We start from the raw sequence: 24,441 nt of genomic DNA, 5'->3' as shown, positions 1-24,441 counted from the left end.
ATTCACCAATGCTCAGGTAATTTAATTCCAAACTTGAGACTCCAAAAATATGTATGATCTTTGACAAAACTCCATATGACCTTATTATTATAAATGTTCTCATTCATATGTTTTTATGTTTATCAGACAAACTATACATATATAATATGAATTTAATCCTAATGGGAAATATTGATTCATATAACCAATGACTTTTATCTTTCAAGTTTATTTCTCCCACGTGTTTCTAAAATATGATTTCATTTCGTTATTTTTTGGGATAAAAAATATCTTGGATTATTATCATTATTGAAAACTCATACATTCTCGTTAGAGCTTAAAACATATTATTTGGGAAAAGGAAAATATTTCTGAATATCTATATAAAATGGACTGTGCAGCATAAAATTCAGGCAAAAGCCATCTGATTATTTATCAGTAGCTGAATTATAATTCATTCATTTTAGGAATAAAATATTCTACCATTTTTAGACGCTCTCATTTTGTGAATTTTATTATGGTTTCAACTTAAATCTATAAAATCTAGTTACCTCATTACAGTTGCTAAAAATATTTTATTATGGTTTCTACTTGGGCATTGAATTCACGAATAATTGATTCATATGTGTTTGGGGAATAATTCCCTCAAAATATTTGCATTGGCATCAATTTTTTTGTGTTTTGAACTATATAAATCCTTTACCACCTGCTTACTTGTGCTCCTTAACTAGAACTTATCAATATGAGGGAATCATGAAAATGTATGAGATATACAAACATAAAGTATGTTTTTTTATAAATAAGTAATAAATGTCTACAAATATAGTTAGGTACTTTTTCATCATTTTAATATCTGTTTTTTTTCTAATTTTATGTACATTCATTTTTTTAAGGAAATGGACTGGTGATAAAACATTAATGTTGGTTAAAAGTTAGTAAAAGATAATGTCAAGACAATATATGCAACACAAATTGACAAAGATAAATTCATTATTGAGTGCTCGCAAGTCCATTTGAGCGAATAAAGCAGAATCTAAATAGATTCAGGGTCACTTGTGCTGAGTTTGAGTATCTTCTTTAGGAAAAATCTCAACATAAAATTTAGAATATTTTGGAATTTAAAATTTATGACTGAATTTGATAATCCACGTTTAGAAAAAATGAGGGATCAACCTTGGTAGTTTTTAGACCTAATGTTATGGAACAAGAAGTTTATTCTAGGACATATTTGTACAACTTAAATGAAAATTATTTGAGAATCATTTTAAATAAAATATGAAAACTAACTAATATAAATTGTTTTTAATTGATGAAGGCAGCTTGAAGTGTAGTAGTAGTATCTTATTGAGTAACAAGACAATACCTCATGAATTTTCATTGGGAGTAAAATTAATTTTGTTTAAATGTTGGATTAAAATTTTGGACATGTATACCTTGGCTTAAGCTAACATTATTTCTATAGACAGCGTACCATCTCCGACACTACTGTTTTAAATTCAAGATGAATTAATTGAGATTAAAACATACAGTTGAAGTGCTACTATATTGATATCTTCACAGGACTCTAAATAAGCCTAAGCCTCGATGGTATTTTAGAGCACTGTTAACTTATGGGACAGTTTTACAAGTTTCTGAAAGGAAATTGAGCTCACATAAAATTATATCATTAATCCCCTAGCCATTCTTTGCCTTGAGTCTGGTATTGTGGGGGTTTTTTTGCATTTCACTCAACTATTTCACAAGTTAAGAAACCCCTTTTTTAAAATTTTTTGCATGCATCTGGCAAGTTCTTATTTGCCAGATGGCTATAAGTCAAGGTCTGTCAAAATGTCTGAATTCCCTAGCCCCCAAAAGGGTACAAAAGCTATCCCACTTTCCTCATGAGAAGTGTCTGTTCTCAAAGTTGTGTTACTTAATAGTCTATGTTTTAATATATCCTAACTATACCAAAAATCCTTATCCTTCATACAATCTAGGAGAATGAGCAGACCCATTTGGTAACATCCTAAAATTAATGCTACTTAGATAACCTTGAAAATGATTCCCTAAATGCCCCAATTTGTACTACGTACGCCCTAAAACCTCTCACTTTACATTAGGTACATCTTTCATGTTAGACATTGTTAGTATTTCTATGGACTTATTCCCAAAAAAACTCTAGGGTGGGCAACTATCTACCCTCGCTATTGAACTGTATTAAAAATATTAATTAAAAATGTGACTCACATGAATTGGAAAACCAACTGGTCAACAAAAAAATATGACTCACATGAGTTAAGAATATTAATGAAAGCCGCATGGGAAGATCAAAAGTATGATCATGGTTTTATTTGTGGAATGATAGTCCAACAATTGGCTAGAGTTTATTAAGATATCTACAATTCTAACTCCATTGATTCAAATCTTCACAGATATATTTCAATCCTTTAGGCGGACTATGGTGTTACCCTAATTCCTTCGAATTTTGACACCACAACTTGTCAAATACTTCTTATCCTAATTTATCCTTTCCAGTTAACCTTATGAGTTAAACTCATCACAATCTAAAACTTCTAGATTAGACACCAGAAAATATTCAAGCAGAGACCCCTTTACAAATAACGAATTATAGTTGTTAAAGGGTGGCACACGGCTATTATGTTCTACATACTCTTCAAGACAACATCAGACTGTTACCCTCTCGTCAGACCGATCCTATGTATGGCTGTTTATAGCACCTTAATGCACATGAGTAATACATGTTTTTTCCCTATTTGTCTCTCTTTACTGTTCATGCCCAGCAGGAATCATAACAATCAATAAAAAATGGAAAATTCTAGGCCAATAAAGTCAGGTTTCAAGTTGTGTAGCTGAGTAGCTCACTAAAAAGCTCATTTTATTTTTATTCAATAATTAAAGGCCGGAAAATATATTTTATTTAACCATAAAAATTTGGGAGAAAAAAATTAGTTTAGATGATTACTTTGTATTCTCGCCAAGCACTCCTTTCGTATCGGCGATTCTGTAAAGATACCTCTGATCAAGCTCTGGACCTGCCAGATTTAAGAGGAAAAATCAAATCAATTTAAGTTTCAGTAACTCAAGAAATATTCCAAGACCGTCAGAAAACAAGAGATGAGACTGTAATAAAAGGAATGCTTCTTTTTAATGAAGAAAATATGATAAGGAATGACAGGCATTTTTGCAAAGAGGAGGAATCCGGAAGAATGGATCCAAAACAAGGGGTTTTGGTCATGGAATGACACGCATTAAATTACTGAAAATTTCTCACTCAGCATTTCATGAAAATCACTGAATTTTTTCATGAAAACAACAGCCAATTTGAGCAAGGAAAATGGAATAAAAGAATATCAGTGTAAGTCGAACGAGGTTCATTACCGCACGTTATCTCTAGGCAACTATAGTTTTTAAGAACAAAAGAAAAAAAAAACCCATTGCTAATACTAAGCCTATTAACAGAAATAGATAACTCATAATTTATAAGGGCTTTGGTCCCTTACTCTTTAAAATCTTGTTTAGGAAATCGAGAGAAACGAAGTCTACAAGAGAAGGATGGAGGACGGAAAGAGTGAATTTAAAATTTCGTCATAAAAAATAAAACCAAAATGGAAACTTAATATAAGATGATCACCCCAATGGAAAAAAAATAGTTTACCTCAGCTAAAGTGAAACCACAACGAACAAGCTCTCCGCTTTCCCACTCTTCAGTAATGCCCTTGAGGGACATATCCAGCATATCTACTCCGTGCAAAGAACGTGACTCATTAGAAGGGTAGAAAGGTTGGTAAGAAATAACATTTGAATAGAACTTTCATTGTTATTTATTTATAATTTTTTTACTAAAAAAGGCGTACAGACCTGCCAATTTGCGCAACTTTCCTAGAGAAGCAACCTTCTCGTTCAAGTCAGTCCACGTGTCGATTCCACTTGAATCATCAACAAGCGACTCAAACAGAGAGGAGAGATTTTCTAAGAACATGAAGATCAACTTCTGGAGCTGCAAGTGTAGAAGTGAAGAGGAAAAAAGAGATGTGAAGGCTACTAAAAAGTGAAGGAAAGAAATCAAGTCCATAAAACCTATGAAAAAAAGGGACCTGAAGAGTTTCATCTGCTCCTATATCGTCCAAGAGGAGCAAATCCCCAAGGATGGATTTGAAGGCGAAGTCCAGAAGAAGACGCATTGTTCCTTTGTAAACGGATGTAGGCAGTATCTGCTCCCATAGGACGTGCATTTTCTCCAAGATAAAAAAAACCTATGTAAACAAAGTCACATATCAAAGTATATTACAAAAATAACTTGTAATATAGAATGTGAATAAATAAAAGAAAGAAGAAAGGAGGACAACAGAGAGAAGAGAATGTGAATGAATCTGCAGATGGAACCACACTTGGGTCCACACGTGTGGATTCAATGTAGTCCAAGATCGTAACTGCCCTGGGTAGTAACTAACTGCCCGTGCTAGGAGCAAGGAAGCCCCTCTGGAGTGGAGGGGCATCGGTCATTTGGGGAAGAACTGATAGATCTGGAGACATTGCTGAGCTTAAGCTGCATCCGGCTGGAGAATTCGAGAAGGAGCTACGGGTCTGACAATTTTCCTCTTGAAGAATTGTCATCTCTGCAACTATCATTGCGGGTAAATTCTTTCTTTTTCAAGAATTCGTATCTTGATTTAGTTAGAATCCTATCACTCTCAAGATACCAAGTTAAGATTTCTAAATATAACTTTTGTTGAAAAATAAGGTAAACTAGAGGAAACGACAAAAACAATGTTCACTCAAGACAAAAACAGAACATCATGATAACAATAACGTCAATGATAAGTGTTAGTGAGAGGCCTCTCCTAGTGGGTCCTGTTCTATAAACCCACTAGGCTCCCTCACTTATCACTAACTCATATTCTCCTCTCTCTCTCTCCTAGGGTATATATACCCCTCCTCATGTATATTCTAGTTAAGGAATTCATTCCTCTCCTTCCTCCAAGCCCTAGCATGGAGTTCAACATGGTATCAGAGCCAAGCTCTTGATCCCCATCTCTAGCACTAAGCCTTTGTGCGGGCTTCTTCTTCTTCTTCTTCCCTTCTTCTTCACCATCACCCTCTCAATCTGTTCTTTGCTCGCGGATCTCCTCTCCCTGCTTCCTTGATTTGGGAAAAGGGGGGGGGCATTTTTCGCTGCTGCCCGCGAGCAGCCGCCCGCGAACCGCCGCCCGCAAGCAGCCGCCGCGAGCAGCGCCCGCAAGGCGCCACAACCGCCGCCCGCAGCAGCCGCCCGCGAGCAGCGCCGCGCGCGCTCGCGCACTGCCGCTCGCGAGCAGCGCCCGCGAGCAGCACCGCGCAGTGAGTGCGTGACGCGCCCGCCAGCGCCACCGCTTGCGCACTGCCGCCGCGAGCAGCGCCGCGAGCAGCGCCCGCACGGAGCGCCCGCGCGACGAGCCCGCCAGCAGCCCGCAAGCAGCTGCCTGCGCGCAGCGCCCGCGCGCAAGCCGCCGCCTGCAAGCAGCCGCCTGCGTGCCGCGCCCGCCAGCAACTACTGTCCGCCAGCAGTGTCGGACCGTGTTCGGTTCTTCGTTCGCTGCCACTGCTGCTGTTTGCCGTCATGTCGACTACCTCCAGCATGGGCAGTGATCCGTCTGCATCCACCGCCCCGACGTCAACCCAAGCAGATTTCACCGCGGCTGACTTTGCCCGGGAACTCCCGTCGCCGAAAATCGGTGTTCCTCTCCCTCCGGCTCCGGATAACTGCCGTCTCAGTGCTCCGAAGTTGATGTCGTGGCTGAAGTTTCGTCGAGTACACTCTGCGCGGCCGTCTGCTCCAGAAACATCTCACCTGCCAGCCCCTCCCCGTCACGGACCCGCATTTCCCGGCCTGGAGTGCCGAGCAGTACTTCGTCCACTCCTGGCTCTTGACTCACACTCTCTCGGGAGGTCTATGACAAGTTCCTCCACCTGACGACTCCGCGGAGATCTGGGAGCACGCCCGTCGCTCCCGCGCGCATGATGCTGATGACTGGAAGATCTTTACTTTGGCCGAGCGGGCGAGTGCACTCCGACATGGCACCATGTCCATTATGGACTATAGCCTTGCCCACCAAGCCCTGTGGCGCGAGGTGGACTATTACATGCCGGTGGGGGATCCGAACTGCGTCGACCGCCGCCATGCTCTCAAGCTCCGCTACATGTCATTTCTCAACAAGCTGAATCCGGAATATGCGGATGTCCGGCGCCGGGCTCTTCACTCCCAGACTCCTCTTCCGGACTTCGATGGTCTGGTTAAGGAGTTGACGGAGGTTGAAAGCAGCCTTCGTCGTCAACGTCCGCTGCTGGACCTGCCTGCCGAGTCCCCCGGCGAGAGTGCTGCCCTCCTGTCCCGCCCTACGGAGCAACCTCCCTTGCTGCCCAAGCCTTCTTCGGGCTCTCGGGCACCGGTGGTTTGCTCCTACTGCGGCAAGCCGAATCATCTTGAGGCCCGGTGCATCAAGAAATTTTTGGACAGTACCCGGGATCCGGAGGCCGCCCCCTCGTCGTCATCAGCTCCTGCCTCGTCGTCTCGCCGGTCCCGCAAAGCCAGAGCCCATCTTGCCCAGGCACCGGCCCCGTCGCCCTCTAGCTCCAGCCATCCAGCCATGACTAATGACCAGCTGACTGCCGAACTTGCCCGTATCAGCTCCCAGCTGGCTGCCCTGCAGACCGCGTCTTCTTCGCAGCCTACCGTGGCTCACTTCAGTGACTTCGGTGCGTTCTTCCTTCCCAAGTCAGATCAGTGGTATTGTGGACACTCGGCCCTCCAAGCTCCCTTCGTTTCGGATACCACCTGGGTGCTTGATACTGGGGCCACAGAGCATATGACCCCGTTCAACCACCGGTTTCTGTCCTACGAGCGGCACCTTGGTGGTCGAGCTGTCCACACGGCGGGTGGGGGACGACTTCGCGTGACTGGTATCGGGTCGATCCATGTGGATGACCTTGGTATCATTCACAACGTCCTTCATGTTCCGTCCCTTCAGACCTTACTTATGTCACCGCAGCGACTCGTCGATGCGGTCCATTGCTCGTTCCACATTCAGTCTGATGGGATCTTTTTGACTGACAAGGTGGGGAAGACTTTGCGAATTAGGCGCTCGGATGGCCTACTGCTGTTGGACGAGAGGGGGCGGTCGGGGACCCCGGTGCAGCGGTGCTTGTTGACGGTCGAGGACCAGCGCCGGCAGCGGCTTCTACTCACTCACCAGCGGCTCGGGCATCCGTCTTTCCATGTTTTGAAAAGACTTTTTCCGACATTGTGTACTGGCTTGGACCTCTATTCTGTTGTTTGTGATGCATGCAAACTGGCGAAGCATCGCCGGGCCTCCTTCCCTCCGTCGACTTCTCACAGTGATGTTCCCTTATATCGCATTCATAGCGATGTATGGGGTCCGTCGCGACAGGCCAGCCTGAAGGGACACCGTGGTTCTTGATCTTTGTTGATGAGGCCACCCGTTACACGTGGACCTACTTGTTGCTGTCCAAGAGCGCCGTCTCCTCGACTGTTCAAGCCTTCTGCACCATGCTTCAGACTCAGTTTGGCCGGACTATTCAGCGGTTCCGGTCCGACAATGCGCGGGACTACGTCAACCAGGAGTTGACCTCGTATTTCACCGCCCATGGATTCTCCACGACGTCTTGCGTGGCGGCGCCGAGCAGAATGGCCTTGCCGAGCGGCGTATTGGGTATGTCACGCCGACTGCCCGCACTCTCCTGCTGGACTACCACGTCCGTGGACTTATTGGGGAAGCCGTTCTGACGCGGTACTCATCTCATCAACCGGCTGCCCACCCCGACCCTCCAGTTCAGCCCTCCGCTTGACCGGTTGTCGGCTGCCTTTCCCGCCGCAGCTCCGCACTCACCTTCTTCCCGCGTCTTTGGCTGCACGGCATATGTTCATGACACGACGCCCTCCTGTCGGCTGGATGCCCGGCGCTCAAATGCGTCTTTGTTGGCTACTCTTCGCTTCAGAAAGGGTATAAATGCTTTCATCCCTCTTCTCGTCGGTTTTTCGTCCGCCAATGTCACCTTCTCTGAATTTCAACCCTTCTTCTCTCCTCATCTCCTCCGGCCCCCACTTGGAGCCGGATCTGGTTCTGGAGCCCGCTGCTCCTTTCCTCCCACCGTCGTCTCTCCTCCCACAGTCGTTCCACCCTCCTCTTCTTCTCCTCCACCGGTCGGCCTTCCTTCCTCACCCATTGCGCCTACTCCATTATCTTCCTCCCCGAATCCTCGCCTCCTGCTTCCGCTCCTCCCCGTCTGCTGAGTTCTCGCCTTCCTCTCTTCCGCCAGCCATTTCCGAGTCGTCTTCTCCTCCTGCTGACGATGACTCCCTGACTTGCCTATCGCTGCGTAAAGGGGTCCGCCAGTGCACCCGCACTCCCCTTTACCCCTCTCTCACTATCGCTCCTTCGCCAGGTTGAGTACTCCCTACCGCCTGTTTTTGACCCGCATCGACTCTGTCTTCGTTCCACGCCGCTTAACGATGCTATCGCTTGTCCTCATTGGAAAGCGGCGATGGATGAGGAGATGCGCGCCTTGCTCAAAAACCACACGTGGGATGTGGTTCCTCTCCCGCCGGGAAGACGGCCGTCGTGCAAGTGGGTTCACACCCCAAGCACAACGCCGATGGCTCCTGGAACGCCGCAAATCGCGCTCGTGGCTCGTGGCTTCACTCAGTCCTACGGCGTCGACTACTGCCGAGACGCGTTTTCTCGGTCGCGAAGATGGACACCGCCCGCCTCCTGGCGCTGGCCGCTCATCATGGGTGGTTGATTCGCCAGTTCGACGTTAAGAACGCCTTCCTTCATGGCGATCTTACCGAGGAGGTCTACATGCATCATCCTCCGGCTACCTCTCGGGCCTCCGGGACCGTCTGCCGACTGCGGAAGTCCTTGTATGGACTGGAAGCAGTCACCGCGATGTGGTTCGCCGCTTCAGCTCCGTCATGCGCGCCGAAGGGTACACCCAGAGCAATGGGGAAGCCGCTCTCTTCTTCCGTCGCGGCCCGGCCGGGGTCGCTATCCTGGTCGTGTATGTGGACGACATCCTGATCACCGGGTCGGACACTGCCGGCTTCACGCCTCAGCCGCTCCCTTGCCCGCGAGTTCGAGATCAAGGCCCTTGGTCAGCTCCGTACTTCTTGGGCTCGAGGTGGCCTACTCGGCTCGTGGTATCTTCATCAGCCAGCAGAAATATACGGTGGACCTGCTGACTTTGACGGGTATGACCAACTGTGCTCCTGTGAAGACCCCCATCGACCCCAACGTCAAGTTGGGCGCCGGGGGTGACTCTCCGCCGGTCAGCACCCATCAATATCAGCAGTTGGTGGGGAAACTTCTCTATCTGACCCACACGCGTCCCGACATCAGCTATGCAGTTAGCCTTCTCAGTCAGTTCATGCATGCTCCGCATGAGATTCATCGTCAGGCAGCTCACCGGGTGCTCGCGTACCTGAAGGGCTGTCCCGGGAAGGGTTTACTCTTCCCCCAGAGCTCAGAGCCGACTGTAAAGGTATATACAGACGCTGACTATGCAGGCTCGACTGTGGACTACCGGTCTACCACCGGCCTTTGCATCTTTGTCTTCGGGGGCCTTGTGAGCTGGAAAAGCAGCAAGCAGGATCGTGTCTCCCGTTCGAGTGCAGAGGCGGAATACCGGGCACTTGCGGATGGGGCCTCTGAGGCTCAGTGGATTCACGGGGTGCTCCGCGAACTTCGCGTCGAGTACACCCGTCCGATCCACTTTTATTGTGACAACAAATCGGCTATTGCCTTGGCTCAAAATCCGGGCCAGACGGGTCGCATCAAGCACATGGAGATCAACCGCTACTTCTTCAAGGAGCGGATGGACGAGGGCTTGTTCGACTTGTCTTTCGTGCCGTCATCCGACCAGGCGGCCGATGTTCTCACGAAGGGATTATCAAATCCTCTCCTTGTTCGTGCTACCTCCAAGCTTGGCATGGATGACATCCATACCTCGCTTGCGGGGGGCTGTTAGTGAGAGGCCTCTCCTAGTGGGTCATGTTCTATAAACCCACTAGGCTCCCTCACTTATCACTAACTCATATTCTCCTCTCTCTCTCTCCTAGGGTATATATACCCCTCCTCATGTATATTCTAGTTAAGGAATTCATTCCTCTCCTTCCTCCAAGCCCTAGCATGGAGTTCAACAATAAGATTAATGTTCCCTCAAGACAAAAGCAGAACATCATGGCAATGAGAAAAAAAAAGGTCTAGAGGAAGGGAGATAGGGAGGCAGAGGAGGAGAAAGAAGAGAGAGCATGGAAGAGAGTACGTGATTTCAGGTTGAGTTTATGAACGGTAATCTTGGTAATAATTGTGGGATTAGTGATTCAGCAAATCAGGTATTGTCAAAATAAGAAGGAAAATGACCGTTTGAGTTAGTAAGAAGGAAATTGACAGAAACATGAAAAAGGAGCTGTCAAGTTTCCCCTCCGAGAACGAGCAAGGAAGAGAAACAAGGATAGCGCAGAAAATTGCTTAAAATTTCATTTCCATGACGTGATATAGATATACAGATACAGAGGAAGGTTGTTTGACTATTTGCCCATTGAGACGGGAGACAGTCCAATAGGACAACTGATTGTGCCCATAATGAGGACAATGGTCCAATGTCTTCTCGAGTAAATGAGTAGCACATAATAGTCACATGCTACATGTTTAGAGGAACCACATATGCTTCGTTTTTCTTAGCTATGCATTTATGCAATACAAATGCAAATTTCATTTGTCGCCAGAAAAAAAGCTCTACACAGCAGTAAAAGAGTGACAGAAATGGCATTTTTACCTGATCTAAACTAAATTTTGCAGATTCGTACTGTTGGAATTGATGGGTGTTCTGGAAGCCGTTCGCACCATCTACAGCCTGAATAAACATTTGAAATTAATGAAGAAACTAAAGAAAAAGGGAAATTATGTTCTCAAAAAGACACGTCATTGGCGTATGCTGTTTCAATATTAAAATTATATTTATACTAGAATTCTTGAAAACTGCATTCCTATACCAAATCTGACAAATCCCACTCAGTATGCACAAGTGAACATTGAACTGACTTCTCATCTACCCATGTGGAATGAGGAATTTACCCCCTATAATTATGGAAATAACCTGACTAATACAAATCTTTCCCATATATTTTCCCCACATACTGTAGATAGAGAGAGAGAAGACGAAAATGCCATTAATGACATTGAGAAGCAGTGGCCAAGGAAGAAAGGTGTCATCTGGCACTTTTTTATTTATCCTTTTTCTTTATTAAACCCTGTATCTCACCTCTTATTGTATAATAACCTCATGAGATCCGTTTAGATCAAATCCATTGTATCAGGTCTTCCAAGAAGAAAAACCCAAACCAGCGTAACCCAGTATAAGTACTGGGTAATTCGTGATTAATCCTCGAGGAAGTATTGTTCTTGTTGAGTCTCTTTGTCAGTGATTAGGCCTAGGCAGGTGGTGAAGGGGAACAGGAAGAACAATTACACGGTATCAGATCCTCTCACAGAGTGATGTCAGATGTGCGCCTTGCAGCTCTACACCACCAATCGCAACCTTTTCAGTCACTTTCATCTCCTTCATCTCTGCCGGTACCGTGGCAGGGTAGGGTGATCAAGGAGAACGATGCCGTACCAGCATCAAAGAAGATCTAGCCAGCTCTGGGATGACAAAGGGAACTGGGAGAAACCAAGAACCTGTTCAGGAATATGATCGGGCAACCCAAATCATCTTTCCTGGCATTTCGGAGCAGCTGTATTACGATGGCCTCAATAAGCTGCCTTGGGGCCAAGTATATTGAACTTATCCAAGAATGTATGGATCTCACTGAACACCTATTTATCTCCAGGAGTCCTACAGACGCAGGATACAAAATTTGGAAACGGAAAAATGCACGGATCCGTGCATGGGTCCTATGAAGTATGGCTGGAGATAAATACAAGAATTTCTACGGGAAAAGACATTGACAGCTATATGGGATCATGCTCATAAGGGAAGCTTCAAAGGGAGAGATTGAAGAATCTATCACTTGATGACCAGGGTGAGAGGACTATGACATCTTAAGTCAATGACCTGCAATCTATGTTGAGAGAGATTGACCACTATGATCCTGAAAGAAATCCAAATCCTGAGTGGGCATATGTATTGAAGGACAAATTGTATCATATGGGTCTGACTACGGAATATAAAACCTCAAGGAACCAGATTCTAAACCGAGAGAAAATTCCTGATCTAGAGGAAGCTATTTAACTTGTTAGGGAATAAGAAGAAAGGTTCAGACTGGCTTGAGATCTACTTTATCAAAACATTGGCACAAGTCTTATGACTAAGATGGTATCAAAAAAGCACCAAACAACTTAGAATAATCAGAAGAACCAAAAATTGCAGTCAGACGACCAGAACATTGATCATTGCTGGAACCTTCATGGGAAGCCCCCTTGTCCAAGCTAGGCAAGTAAAACCACAGTCCATAAAGGCATAAAGGATGATTTTCAAGAGGCACACTTGAAGAACCTAAGCTGCCTCAGGCTAACACAGGGAGGGAATTAAGCCGCCTAAGATAAGAAGTTGGGAAGCTTAAGAGTATAGTCAGTTCTATTTCAAAGGTGAAATCAGGTGACCATCCAATTTCAACTGTTTTCCTCTCATCCCCACTAAGGTTTGACTGGACATATGACTATGGAGCGAGTGCGGGGGGGGGGGGGGGTTCTTTCCAGAGATTGGAATTGTCATTGTCTTCATTAACTGCTTGACGCTCCTCACGGAAGTACTGCATGTGCCAGGATTGAGGGCACAACTTATTTCTCCACAGAAAGTAGTGAAAGATATTAAATGTGCCTTGATCCTCGACTCCGATGAATATTTTTTATTTGATATGGTACCCAACAGAAGGATGGGATCTATAAGGATGAAGAATAGGCTTATTCAACTGAAAGATGGCCCTGGGGATGCTCTGATGGTGAGGAGCTTTGAGTCTGCACCAGGAGGGAAAGAAGAGGAACCTGAGAAGATGAAGAAAATTAAGATTCTGCATTCCAGAACTGGACACCCATCCTTTGATGTTTGGGAAAACTAATCCAGTGGAGGCAAAACTTTTTTGTGATGCATGCCATTTGGAAAACACATATGAGCCTCTTTTTGAGGTACTAATGAGAGAAGATATCGGCCGGTTGACCTAATAAGTAGTGATATTTGGGGGTCATGCAGAACCGCTTCAGTTTCTGCAAAGAGACGATTCCTGATTCTTATCGATGACTGTACCAGAATTACATGGTTCCACTTGTTTAAATATTATTCAGATGTTTCCAGGATCATTCAGGACTTCTGTACTATGATCAAAAATCAGTATTCAGTTAGTATCAAGAGATTTAAATCTGACAATTCAAAGTTCATAAGCACGTTGGCCAAGTTTTTCGTGATCAAGGTAATCTTCATGAGTCATCACGTGTATACTTCCCAATGAAACGAAATCACGGAGTATAAGATTGGGCATGCAATTTCCACTACCTGGACATTACTTTTCCAGGGTCAAGTTCCCATTTAATTCTGGACAGATGCACTCTTGACGACTGTGTATTTGATCAATTGGCTCCTGTCCACGAAGCTAGAATATCAAAGTCCCATAAAGCTGATGTTGAGGCATTTTCAATGAAGACAGGATGTATTATTATACTTCTCCAGATGAAACTACTGAAGAGAAGTCACAGTTCCTCTAATGAATCCCAGAGATCACTATGACAAGAAATAATGAAGAGGAAGAAGTGGCTGATCCCCATGAAAATGATAGTCGCTACAAACCTGTATTGGGCAAGTCTAAGGTGAAAAAATCCAAGTGTTTAGAGCCCAGTCATGCCCATGGAGGAAATGAGAATTCAGAAGGTCCCACTGCAGAGTCTCCTGTATCAGAAGCAGAAGCTCCAGATATTGAAAAAGAGAGACCAAAAGAAGAGGCTTTACAGGATAAAAGCCCGGGATGGCCGATTGCTCTAAAAGAAGGGAAGAGGACATGTCCTCAGGAGGGGAGCTACTCTTTATCATACAGTGTTAATTATGAAAAAAAATTGTCTGTGTATCATGCACTCCTTTCCAAAATAGATAATGACGGACCTGGATGTATGTTTTAGTGTATGAAAAAACAAATGCGTGGAAGGAGGAAGCGATGTGAGAATTGGAAAAGAACCTCCTTTATATTAAAGTAAACAAGCTGGACTTGTTTCCAAAGCGCTTCTTCAGCCATCTGTCGATAATTTGGTGCTATATCGACAAATACTGCACAATCTTTGACGCCACTTGGAAAAATTCCCCGGTACTGGAACAACAGAAAACAAAATCACACCGTTATTAGTGGAATTGGAAAAGATTCTATTTAATAAGAACAGTTTACAGCGGTAAAATAAATGATGAATTATTTTCAACCCAGCCTGAAATGAAAACAGAACAAACCAATTTATGAAGATCAATAATTTGTTGAAAAGGTCTGATAAATTATTCCCGACACTTGAAAAAATAACAGTTTCGGTCAGACAAAATGGATGAAGATGCACAATATTGACTCGAGATTCTCACCTGAAAAGAAAGCGCACTGATTTCTTGTGAGAGATATAGGCAATCATTGTGAACAATAACAGCCGCTTGACTTATTGTACCCAAAGGCTTTTCCAGCTTCAAGCATTAAAAAAAGGAACTGTCAATGAAACCAGGAATTGATTTTATTTCACAGCACAAAATATAATAATGCTGTCTTATGTTGAAAGGAAAAAGACGTGACAATGTACGGGAGATTGCATGAGCATTGAGCTCACTCCATTAGATAATCTCAGATAAGATCGAGCCACATGACTTTGTAAGCCAAAAAAAAGAAGAAAATAGTTAAATCTTCCTAATCCATGTCAAACTTCCACTTGGGCCATCAATGAATGATATCCTCCTGGCGTCAGTAACTAGGCGAATAAATTAGGAAATGGACAATCAAAGATAGAGAAGCGAATGTCAGATGTACAGTCTGTCAGGAGTTCACGTATCTTTTTATTGACATAATTATCCTAATTCAGGGAAGCTTCATAGTGGGCTTTATTGAGCGGAAGCCATTAGGGCCAATTATGTAACACATTTAAATATGTCTATTCCTCTGTGGATGAAAAAATGGCACTATACAACATCTTTCATGCACATCCTTTGCACAATGGAAAGAGTTGATGAAGCAATTCATATTTTCCTTAAAAAACTACCCTGAAAGTGTATATTGAATTATTTAGCCATGTTTAAGTATAAAGGTAAATATTTCAATCTTAAGTTTAACTATATTAACCTTCTTTTGGTGATTTATTCTGAGCGACCAGCACCTTCTATGTTATTCCCATATCAGAGTACCTGTCGGTCCCTGTGAGTACTTTAACATAAGAAATGCAAGCCATCTTCTTTAGGTCCGTTGGGGGGGGGTGATAAGAAACTATATTGCTTAATGACAATGGACACATAAGAATATATGTTCTGATTATAAATAAACAAGAATAGAAAGTGACGGGATTTTTTATCTGCTCCTGTTAATAATTGTGTCCTTTCCTTATGATTTTTTATTCAGACCACTTTCTTTCCTGCTTTTTAATTAGAGGGTATGCTATGGGTCGAATACAAAACATGCCAACTTTTTTTCCTATATAGGAATACAACCATTGAGCTCCCCAACTTTCCCAAGGATTCGGCAACAGAATGAGACAACACGGAAAATTGATACAGAAGCCAAGAAAAGTGGAGCACGAAAGAATGCCAAAACATTGCATTATCCATCAACTAGTAGGGTTCAGCTCTAGTGAATGTCAACATCATCGTCAGTGTCAACGACCCTCTTGACGTTGACGACGCTATTGATGATTTTAAAGTGGTTGATTATGAGGAGAGTACTCTCGGCGATATTGGGGTTGATGCCATCAATGTCAGACATAAACTTCTCTGCCAAATTCTAGTTGAAATAATCATCAACCCCCTGAACTTCAACATCACCATCACATCAACCAGCCTATAGTTGACGATGATGAACTTGACTGAAATGTTCATAAATTATGAGCGAAGATGGTGGTAGACCGTTGACAAACAGCTGATGATGTCATCATCATCAATGTCAACCCGTCTGGTGGGCAATCACGATGACAGGTGTAGAAAATTTCTAGATTGACGATTGTAGATGACATCATCATTGACGACATAATCGACTATTTGTCAACTGTCTGTGACCATTACCATCAACATCCCATGTTAACATCCCAGGGGCTATGGCGAACCCAAATAAGAAGCAAAGTTATCTTCTCAGAGACATGGAAAAAAAATTTGAATAAATATTTTGGCTAAGGCGCTGCACATTTCGGACACTTTACCTTCACTGGAATAATGGCCTTATATAAAAGTAAAGCATCTCTCGCAGCATGATAGAGCTCCATCCCCACTCTAGATGAGGACATCGAAACATCCTGCACCAATTTATCTGATCAAGACCACAGTTTATCACTTAGTAGAAAAAATGGAGAGAAATGGAAATATGCAGGGTTCCACAGCTAAAGCAGATTAATTTGACAGCCAAAAAACTGGTAGTGAGTAATAGGTCACCAAAAAGGTCAGCCTCAAAAAAGGGAACAGATGTAGGTTGAAAATATTTTTAATAATTCATTCTTGAAGATTAACATCCTGCTTAAAGATGAAAAGTAGGGCCCTTGAAAAATAGCACAGTTGGTAAGCACTTGAATCCAACATGGTATCAGAGCCAGGTTGCAGGTTCAAATCCCAAAAGCAACACACTGTGCGCCTGGGCCATAAACAGGCCAGCAATGGTTGGTGGAAGAGCGTTGAAGAACAACCACGCGCTTAAAGATGAAAAGTAGTGCCCTTGGTATCAGCTATAGCTGTTAGAACAGTCGGTAAGCACTTGAATCCAACAGTCGTCATGATTGATCATAAATAAGGTCTGTTATGGACTGTTTATACCTACAATAATAATTTTTTTGAATAAAATATACCTATAATAATATCAGGTTTTTCTTATCTTTCAAGCTTGCTATGAAAGGTTTATCACAATTTTATCTATGAGGATCTTCTTTCCGACAGGGTACTAGGGCAAGAGAGCTTATTGAGAGCAAAGGAAAGAAAGAGAGGAGGAACAAGAGAAATCAAAGGTTAGGGTTTTGAGAGACTTCCAGACTTCACCAGACAACTTTCTTTTCTTCATGAGGTTGACATGCTTTCTTCTTCATCAAGAGAGAATCTTATTACAATCTGAATATTTTGATGCATTCAGAGAAATGATCAGCCAATCAGACATCATGTAGACCACTTGTTGAATTTAACCATGTAAATAGAGTGATATACATGACATAAACAAGAATGCGTCATAGATGACAGGCTACCGAGAAAACTATTAAATTGAAACTTTGGAAGACTTCAACCTTCAGCACTTGATGGACCAACTTCATTAGTTGAACTGCTGCTTTAGACACAAAGCACGTCTCTGATCCAAAAAGCAAATCAACAAAGCACTCGGTGTTGCTGACGTCAGAATCATGTGTAACACTTCTCTTAGAGCATTCCTAAGACCCAGTCAAAAATATTCCATTGGGCGTCGATCATATGTCAACTAGTAAACCAGGAGAGAATACAAGCAAAATACTCACAGAGGGAAAGCTGAAGTCACACTCCAAAATTAAACTTCTGGCTGTCGCCAAAATATCTTTCCTCTTCTGGGATGCAAATTTAACCTCAATATCAGCAGCAAAAATACTTAGTTTTTCTCCTTCATTATCATTTTCTGAAAGAAATCCAATTTTCTTCAGCGATGCTTCAAATTCAGTTGTGTATCTAATTATTTTTTGGAACTCTGCACTCTTAGTGGTATTTTCAGGGGCAACCTGGAAAAAGAAGTTATAAGAAAAGAAATACATTAGTCTGAGAACCGATTCACAATTTGGAGAGTAAGCTATTTCAACCAATGAAAGACAACAGAAAAGCTAGATCACACCAATCATAAATTCAGTAGACAATTAATCACATATCCTATGAAACGTTATGTACTAATGTGCATTTAAAATAGAAGTATTCTTTCACAATTCAAAATATAATGGCTCATACAAAAAATATCAGTTATTTCTATGCAATGTGGTCTTTAATATTTTCTATGAGAAGATAACTGGCATCTGACAGTTTATAATACTAATTTCCATCAAACATACAGTAAGTTATACTAGGAATAGGACACCATTCAAACATTTATCCATCCAAATCTCCTCATTTCAACAAATCTTCACTTGCTTCATGAAATATTGACCATGTATTTTTTCCACTGCTTTTTCTTTGGAGAAAAAAGGGAAGATCACCTGATGTCCGCGATCAACCCAAAGCTAGTACTATATATGACTGTAAAATACATGAGTGACCAGACTGGCCCTCCTCCTCTTCACTACTTCATAAACCTGCATGAAAACAGAACTCTCCACATTGTGCAAGTAGCTGTCCATTGAGACAGCCCTTCCCTAAAACATAACGTCATTGCGGTGAAGTCTATTTAAGCCATAGCACCGTTAGGAGCCTCCCCCACCCCATAACTATTACTCCCCAGATAGATTCCCAGCAGATGCTGTTGGAAGCCACATCCACCCCTGAGAGTTTTTGCGAGGTTCATATCACCTGGGCAAAAGGACACTCAAAGAAAAGGTGAGAACAATCTTCCTCGCCCCTTGTGCAAAGAGGACACTCACCAAAGGTGCCTTGGAGGATTCGTGTCAAAATGCACCGCCTAATGAGCCACCATTCAGAAATCTATAGCTTGAAGTGAACTTTCTGTTAGCGCCCATATCTTTTCTTGTTGTATTTGCATTTACCTTTTTGCCCTTATGTGTACCTTCTAGATGGCCTTTCATAAGAGGCCCAATATTGTAAAACCCATCTTAACATCTCAAATAGAGATGTGTGGGCGTCATTGTGAATAGTGTGTGGAGTTTTTCCTTTTTGTGTTAACCCTAATGGCCGCCTAGGGTTGGTGGAGTGCAAGATCGACATGGTATCAGAGCAAGGAGCTTATTGGTTGTTGATCGATCAAGCACGGTGTACCTGATCGAGCGTGAAGTCTGGCTCTACTGTGGAGGGTCGACGGGAGTCGTTGTCGGGTGGAGCATATCGGTGGTCGATGTGGAGCGTCGGGTGTACGTGATCGAGCATGGTGTACCTGATCGAGCGGGCCGTGGAGCGTCCGGTGACGCTGTCTGGAGCGTCCTGTGATGCTGTTGGTGTATTGTTTGTTGGCTTGAGCAAGCCGTAGAGCGTCGGTTGACGCTGTTGGTGTACCAGTTGACGCTGTCTGGAGTAGGAGTGATTGGGTGGAGCGTTGTGTAAGCAGGAATCCTTGGTTGGTGGTATTCGTCGTATTGTGTTGCAGTTGCACATCGATTCAAACCAAGTTGAAGATGGCACATTCCAGTACGGTGGATTCCTCACGTGGCGCAGAAGAAGACCGTGGCGTCACCTCTTACTCAGTATCATCAGTGATACCACCAGTCGCCGAACCACTTCATTATAATGGGCATAATTTTGATCAGTGGGGGCAGATGGTGGATTTCACACTGGTTGGCAGAAGCCTGGATGATCACTTAATTACTGAGGTCGATCCCGACGACCCAACATACAAAGCGTGGAAGCAAGATGATGCCAACGTTCATGTCTTCTTGCTGGGAAGCATGACAAAAGACGTGTTCCCAAAGTTGTCATTCTTGAAGACTGCCAAACAGATTTGGGACTATGTTCGGAAGACGGCTCTAAAACGGAGTACTCTGTGGAGGACATATGATCTAGTCGTGAAGGCCTGGAGCGCCCAACAAGGAGACAGGTCAGTAACCAAGTATGTGAATGAATTACAGTCTATATGGTTGGAACTGGATTACTACAGGCCAATTTTAAGTTCAGATGAGTGGGAATATACACTTCGTGATCGGTGTTTAAATTTCTGATGGGACTGAATGCTGAATATGAGACGTTGCGAGGACAGATTCTCAATTATGAGCGAGTACCTGATCTTGAACAGGCAATTAATATCGTGCTGGAGGAGGAGAGTCGCCAGCAGCAAGCAGTCTCAGGAACTTCCAAGGAAGAGAATGGCGCAGGGTTGATGGTTAAGTCTAAGGAGCAGAAGCATCCAACCGAGCAAAATCAGAGTGGTGCTAGTCGAACTAATACTCAGGGAACTCATGATGCAGATAGCAAAGAGAAGTCATATCAAGGAAAAGGCTATCGGAACAATGTTGTGTGCCATTATTGCAAGAGAAAGGGTCATACCAAGGAGAATTGTTGGGACCTACATGGTCGACCACCGAGAATGCAGGCACACTCTGTCTCTGCTCACGAAGATCAAAAGAGAGAAAAGGAGATGTGTGACTCCAGTTCAGGAGGATCCAGTGGTACATGTGTTGAGTTCAAGCGAGACAAAGATGAGGTGAACATTCTCAGAGAGGAGTTAGAAAAGTTGAAGGCATTAGTTGGGTCTACCTCCATGGCGAAATCCAGCTGCCGACCTGGTAAGCACGTGAGTTTTAATGATAATCTTTATTTGGACTGGATTTTAGACTCTGGAGCTATGGATCATATGACACCATATCGATCAAAGTTCCACTCTTATACTCTGTATGAAGGGGCCAGGAAGGTGTTCACTGCTGGGGGTGAAGTCCTGCCGGTGATTGGTATTGGTGACGTAAATATTGAAAATCTGGGAGTTCTTAAAAATGTTTTACATGTGCCAAATTTAAAGGCACAATTAATGTCTCCTCAGCGTCTGGTACAAGATGTCAAATGTGCACTAACTATTGATTGTACTGGTTGTTTTGCATATGATAAGGCAAGGAACTTGAAGATTTCACTCTTTAAGGAGAGGAATGGACTTATTTACATGACGGGTGAAGCAAAGACGGGAATGATGGTCAGGAGGGAACAATGACAAGCAAATCGAAAACTTTAAAATTTCACATTTTCGTTTGGGACATCCATCTTTTGGGTTGATGAAACATATTTTTCCTTCATATGCAAAGAATTTTGATATTTCAAATGTAATGTGTGAATCGTATCAATTTGCGAAACATAAAAGAGCCTCTTATAGTGGGAATGGAGAAAGGAGTAATATTCCCTTTGAACTTGTTCATGGGGATGTGTGGGGACCAGCACCCATAAATTCTCTCAACGGAGCACAATGGTTCCGTGTTCTGATAGATGATTGTACCAGGTTGTCTTTGGTGCACTTACTTAAGCACAAATCAGAGGTGACAGGTGTTATGCAGGATTTCTGTATCAGAGTAAAAAATCAATTCGATGTTTCAGTAAGAAAAAGTTCCGTTCTGATAATGCGAAAGACTTTTTTAATGAGAGACTGGCCTCATTCTTCCGGATGAATGGAATTGTAAAGGAGTCCTCATGTGTTAATACTCCACAACAAAATGGAGTCGCGGAAAGAAAGATAGGACATGTGGTGAATACAGCTAGGACACTTCTCTATCATTACAATGTGCCCAAGTATTTATGGGGAGAAGCAGTACTTACTGCCGTACATCTGATTAATCGTTTGCCCTAAAAAATTCTGAACTATGAGAGTCCAGTTGATATCATTTCTAAAGTCTTTCCTCTAATTAAGCTGAAGACTCATTTGAAGCCCCGAATATTTGGATCTACAGCATTTGTCCACGAGCAAAGGGCTGTCAATAAATTCAGTCCAAGGGCAATTAAATGTGTGTTTGTGGGCTACTCACAAGGGAAGAAGGGATACAAGTGTTATGATCCCAAGTCAAAGAGAATGTTCATCTCTACTGACGTGACATTTCACGAAATGGAACCGTTCTTCAAAGATGAGACCGAAACCAGAGTCCAGTTACCAGACCGAGGTAGTGTGTTCGAAGATGGAAGGGTATATGACATACCTATACATGTTAGTGATGAAGCTGTGGGAGAGAATCGAAGTCAGGAGGAAGAAGCAATTGAGGCAACAGCCGTAGCTGATCCTTTAACAGAAGAGGTTGGAGATGTTGCAGCTCAATCTGAAGAGGAAGTTGCAGATCAGCCTGAAGAATCACAGGTGGAGATATCGAGTCAAAGTAACGATCATGGATGGCCTATAGCACTACGGAAAGGAACACGAGCATGTACTCAATGACCAAGGTATCCTCTCTCTAATGTTGTGACATATGAACACTTGCCATCTGAGTTTCAAGTATTCTTGACAAAATTAGATAATACTCATATTCCTAAGTCAGTAAATGAGGCATTGGCTGACAAAAATGGAGAGAGGCTATGGATCTTGAGATGGAAGCACTGATCAAGAATGGAACTTGGGAGATTGTCGATCTTCCCCAGGGCAAACGTCCAGTTGGGTGTCGATGGGTATACACCATAAAGTACCTTGCTGATGGAACAATAGAGAGGTATAAAGCCAGGTTAGTGGCCAAAGGGTATACTCAATGCCATGGAATTGATTATGAGGAGACTTTTGCACCAATGGCAAAGTTAAATACAGTACGTGTGTTGATCGCAGTGGCAGCATCTCTTGGGTGGAAATTGCATCAATATAATGTAAAGAATGCATTTCTTCACGGGTAGCTGGAAGAAGAAATTTATATGCAGTTACCCCCTGGTTATTACTCACACTTGGCCACACCTAAAGGTTGCAGGTTAAAATGAACCTTGTATGGACTAAAGCAGTCCCCACGTGCATGGTTTGGGAAGTTCTCCCAGTCATTGAAGAATATGGGATATGTGCAGGGAAATGGTGATCACACTCTGTTTGTAAAGCAGTCCTCAAGAGGACACGTCTCAGTTCTCCTTGTATATGTGGATGACATCATTATCACTGGTGATGATGAGCAAGAGACAGATGCGTTAGGCAAACGTCTATCTGAGCAATTTGAAGTCAAATCTTTGGGACAGTTGAGGTATTTCTTGGGTATAGAGATTGCATACTCAAAGGAAACCATTTTCATTTGTCAGCGGAAGTATATTATCGATCTATTGGAAGAGACTGGAATGAGTGATAGTAAACCGTGTGCAACCCCAATGGAAGCAAATCTGAAATTAGGCAGGTGTGAAGATGCAACTCCTGTGAATAAGGAGAAGTACCAAAGACTGATTGGAAGACTTATCTATTTAAATCATACGAGACCAGACATTGCATTTGCTGTGGGACTTCTGAGTCAGTTTATGCAGAGTCCGAGAGAGCCTCATTGGCAGGCTGCAACTCGAGTATTGTCGTACTTAAAAGGTACAGCAGGACATGGGCTAATGTTCAGGAGACATGGTGGGATTAATCTGGAAATTTATACAGACTCAGATTATGGCGGTTCATTGAGTGATCGGAGATCAACTACTGGATATTGCTCATTTCTCGGAGGAAATTTGGTTACCTGGAAGAGTAAGAAGCAGACGGTTGTGGCATTATCAAGTGCAGAGGCTGAATACAGAGCACTGAAAAAAGGTATTTGTGAAGGACTCTGGCTGAGAATTATCTTGAATGATCTACGGTTACTAAAAACAGAGCCCATCAGCGTATACTGTGATAGCAAGTCGGCTATAGACATAGCTCATAATCCAGTGCAGCATGATCGAACGAAGCATATTGAAATTAATAGACACATACGAGAGAAGATTGATCAGAGGAGTATTCAATTGCTGTATGTGCCTACAACTCGACAAGTAGCCGATCTTCTCACTAAAGGGTTGCAAGGAGCTCTTTTTTAGCAGCATATGTCCAAGCTGGGAGTTAGAAGCATCTACCTACCAGCTTGAGGGGGGGGTGTTAGTGCCCATATCTTTTCTTGTTTTATTTGCATTTACCTTTTTGCCCTTATGTGTACCTTCTAGATGGCCTTTCATAAGAGGCCCAATATTGTAAAACCCATTTTAACATCTCAAATAGAGATGTGTGGGCGTCATTGTGAATAGTGTGTGGAATTTTTCCTCTTTGTGTTAACTCTAATGGCCGCCTAGGGTTGGTGGAGTGCAAGATCGACACTTTCTGCTTCCATATAAATTTGTAGATGAGAATGGTTGTCGAGTCTTCCATCTGGCCCTCTCTGAAAATGAGAGGCCACCCACACCCAGCCATCTTGTGTCTCCTCAAAGGTCTCAGCTGTAACAAAGATTGCTGAGTGTTCAACAAATCTCCCACCCTCTGATTTGACAGAATGCCCTCCAAAATTAGATTCTACGAGTCATCCCAGCAGTACCTTACTGTAGAATGAAGGTTCTATGCAGGAATGGACAGGCGGGGAAACTACTACAGAAACATGCCTCCAGCCGACCAGTCATACCACCAATATCTGAATAAAAAGCCCTACCCTAATCGAAGGAAGAATCTGTGTCACTCCCATTCATCTTGTACCATAACTGTCTTTCAAGACCTTCAGAACCAGGTCCTCCTCA

The 24,441-nt window shown here is 43.3% G+C and overlaps 1 protein-coding gene across 2 annotated transcripts in view; it reads right to left on the bottom strand.

Annotated features, from left to right (window-relative positions):
* Positions 1 to 2,837: 2,837 nt before the first annotated feature.
* Positions 2,838 to 24,441, bottom strand: part of ATZW10 (centromere/kinetochore protein, putative (ZW10)) — a 32,293-nt gene continuing 10,689 nt past the window's right edge. For both annotated transcript variants that reach the window (XM_078587020.1, XM_078587021.1), the window contains exons 5-14: positions 17,673 to 17,906; positions 17,448 to 17,588; positions 16,386 to 16,478; positions 14,581 to 14,676; positions 14,195 to 14,323; positions 10,810 to 10,887; positions 4,074 to 4,232; positions 3,838 to 3,976; positions 3,635 to 3,717; positions 2,838 to 3,011 (exon numbers count right to left, since the gene is read on the bottom strand). In XM_078587020.1, coding sequence (XP_078443146.1) covers positions 2,925 to 3,011; positions 3,635 to 3,717; positions 3,838 to 3,976; positions 4,074 to 4,232; positions 10,810 to 10,887; positions 14,195 to 14,323; positions 14,581 to 14,676; positions 16,386 to 16,478; positions 17,448 to 17,588; positions 17,673 to 17,906 — 1,239 coding nt within the window. In that variant the 3' untranslated portion in view covers positions 2,838 to 2,924. The remainder of the gene's footprint in view (positions 3,012 to 3,634; positions 3,718 to 3,837; positions 3,977 to 4,073; positions 4,233 to 10,809; positions 10,888 to 14,194; positions 14,324 to 14,580; positions 14,677 to 16,385; positions 16,479 to 17,447; positions 17,589 to 17,672; positions 17,907 to 24,441) is intronic.

The sequence above is a fragment of the Wolffia australiana genome, chromosome 15 (assembly GCF_029677425.1).
Source record: "Wolffia australiana isolate 7733 chromosome 15, ASM2967742v1".
Taxonomy (NCBI): Eukaryota; Viridiplantae; Streptophyta; class Magnoliopsida; order Alismatales; family Araceae; genus Wolffia; species Wolffia australiana.
Note: the sequence above shows the minus strand (reverse complement) of the source record. Positions and strands in the feature narration are given on the sequence as shown.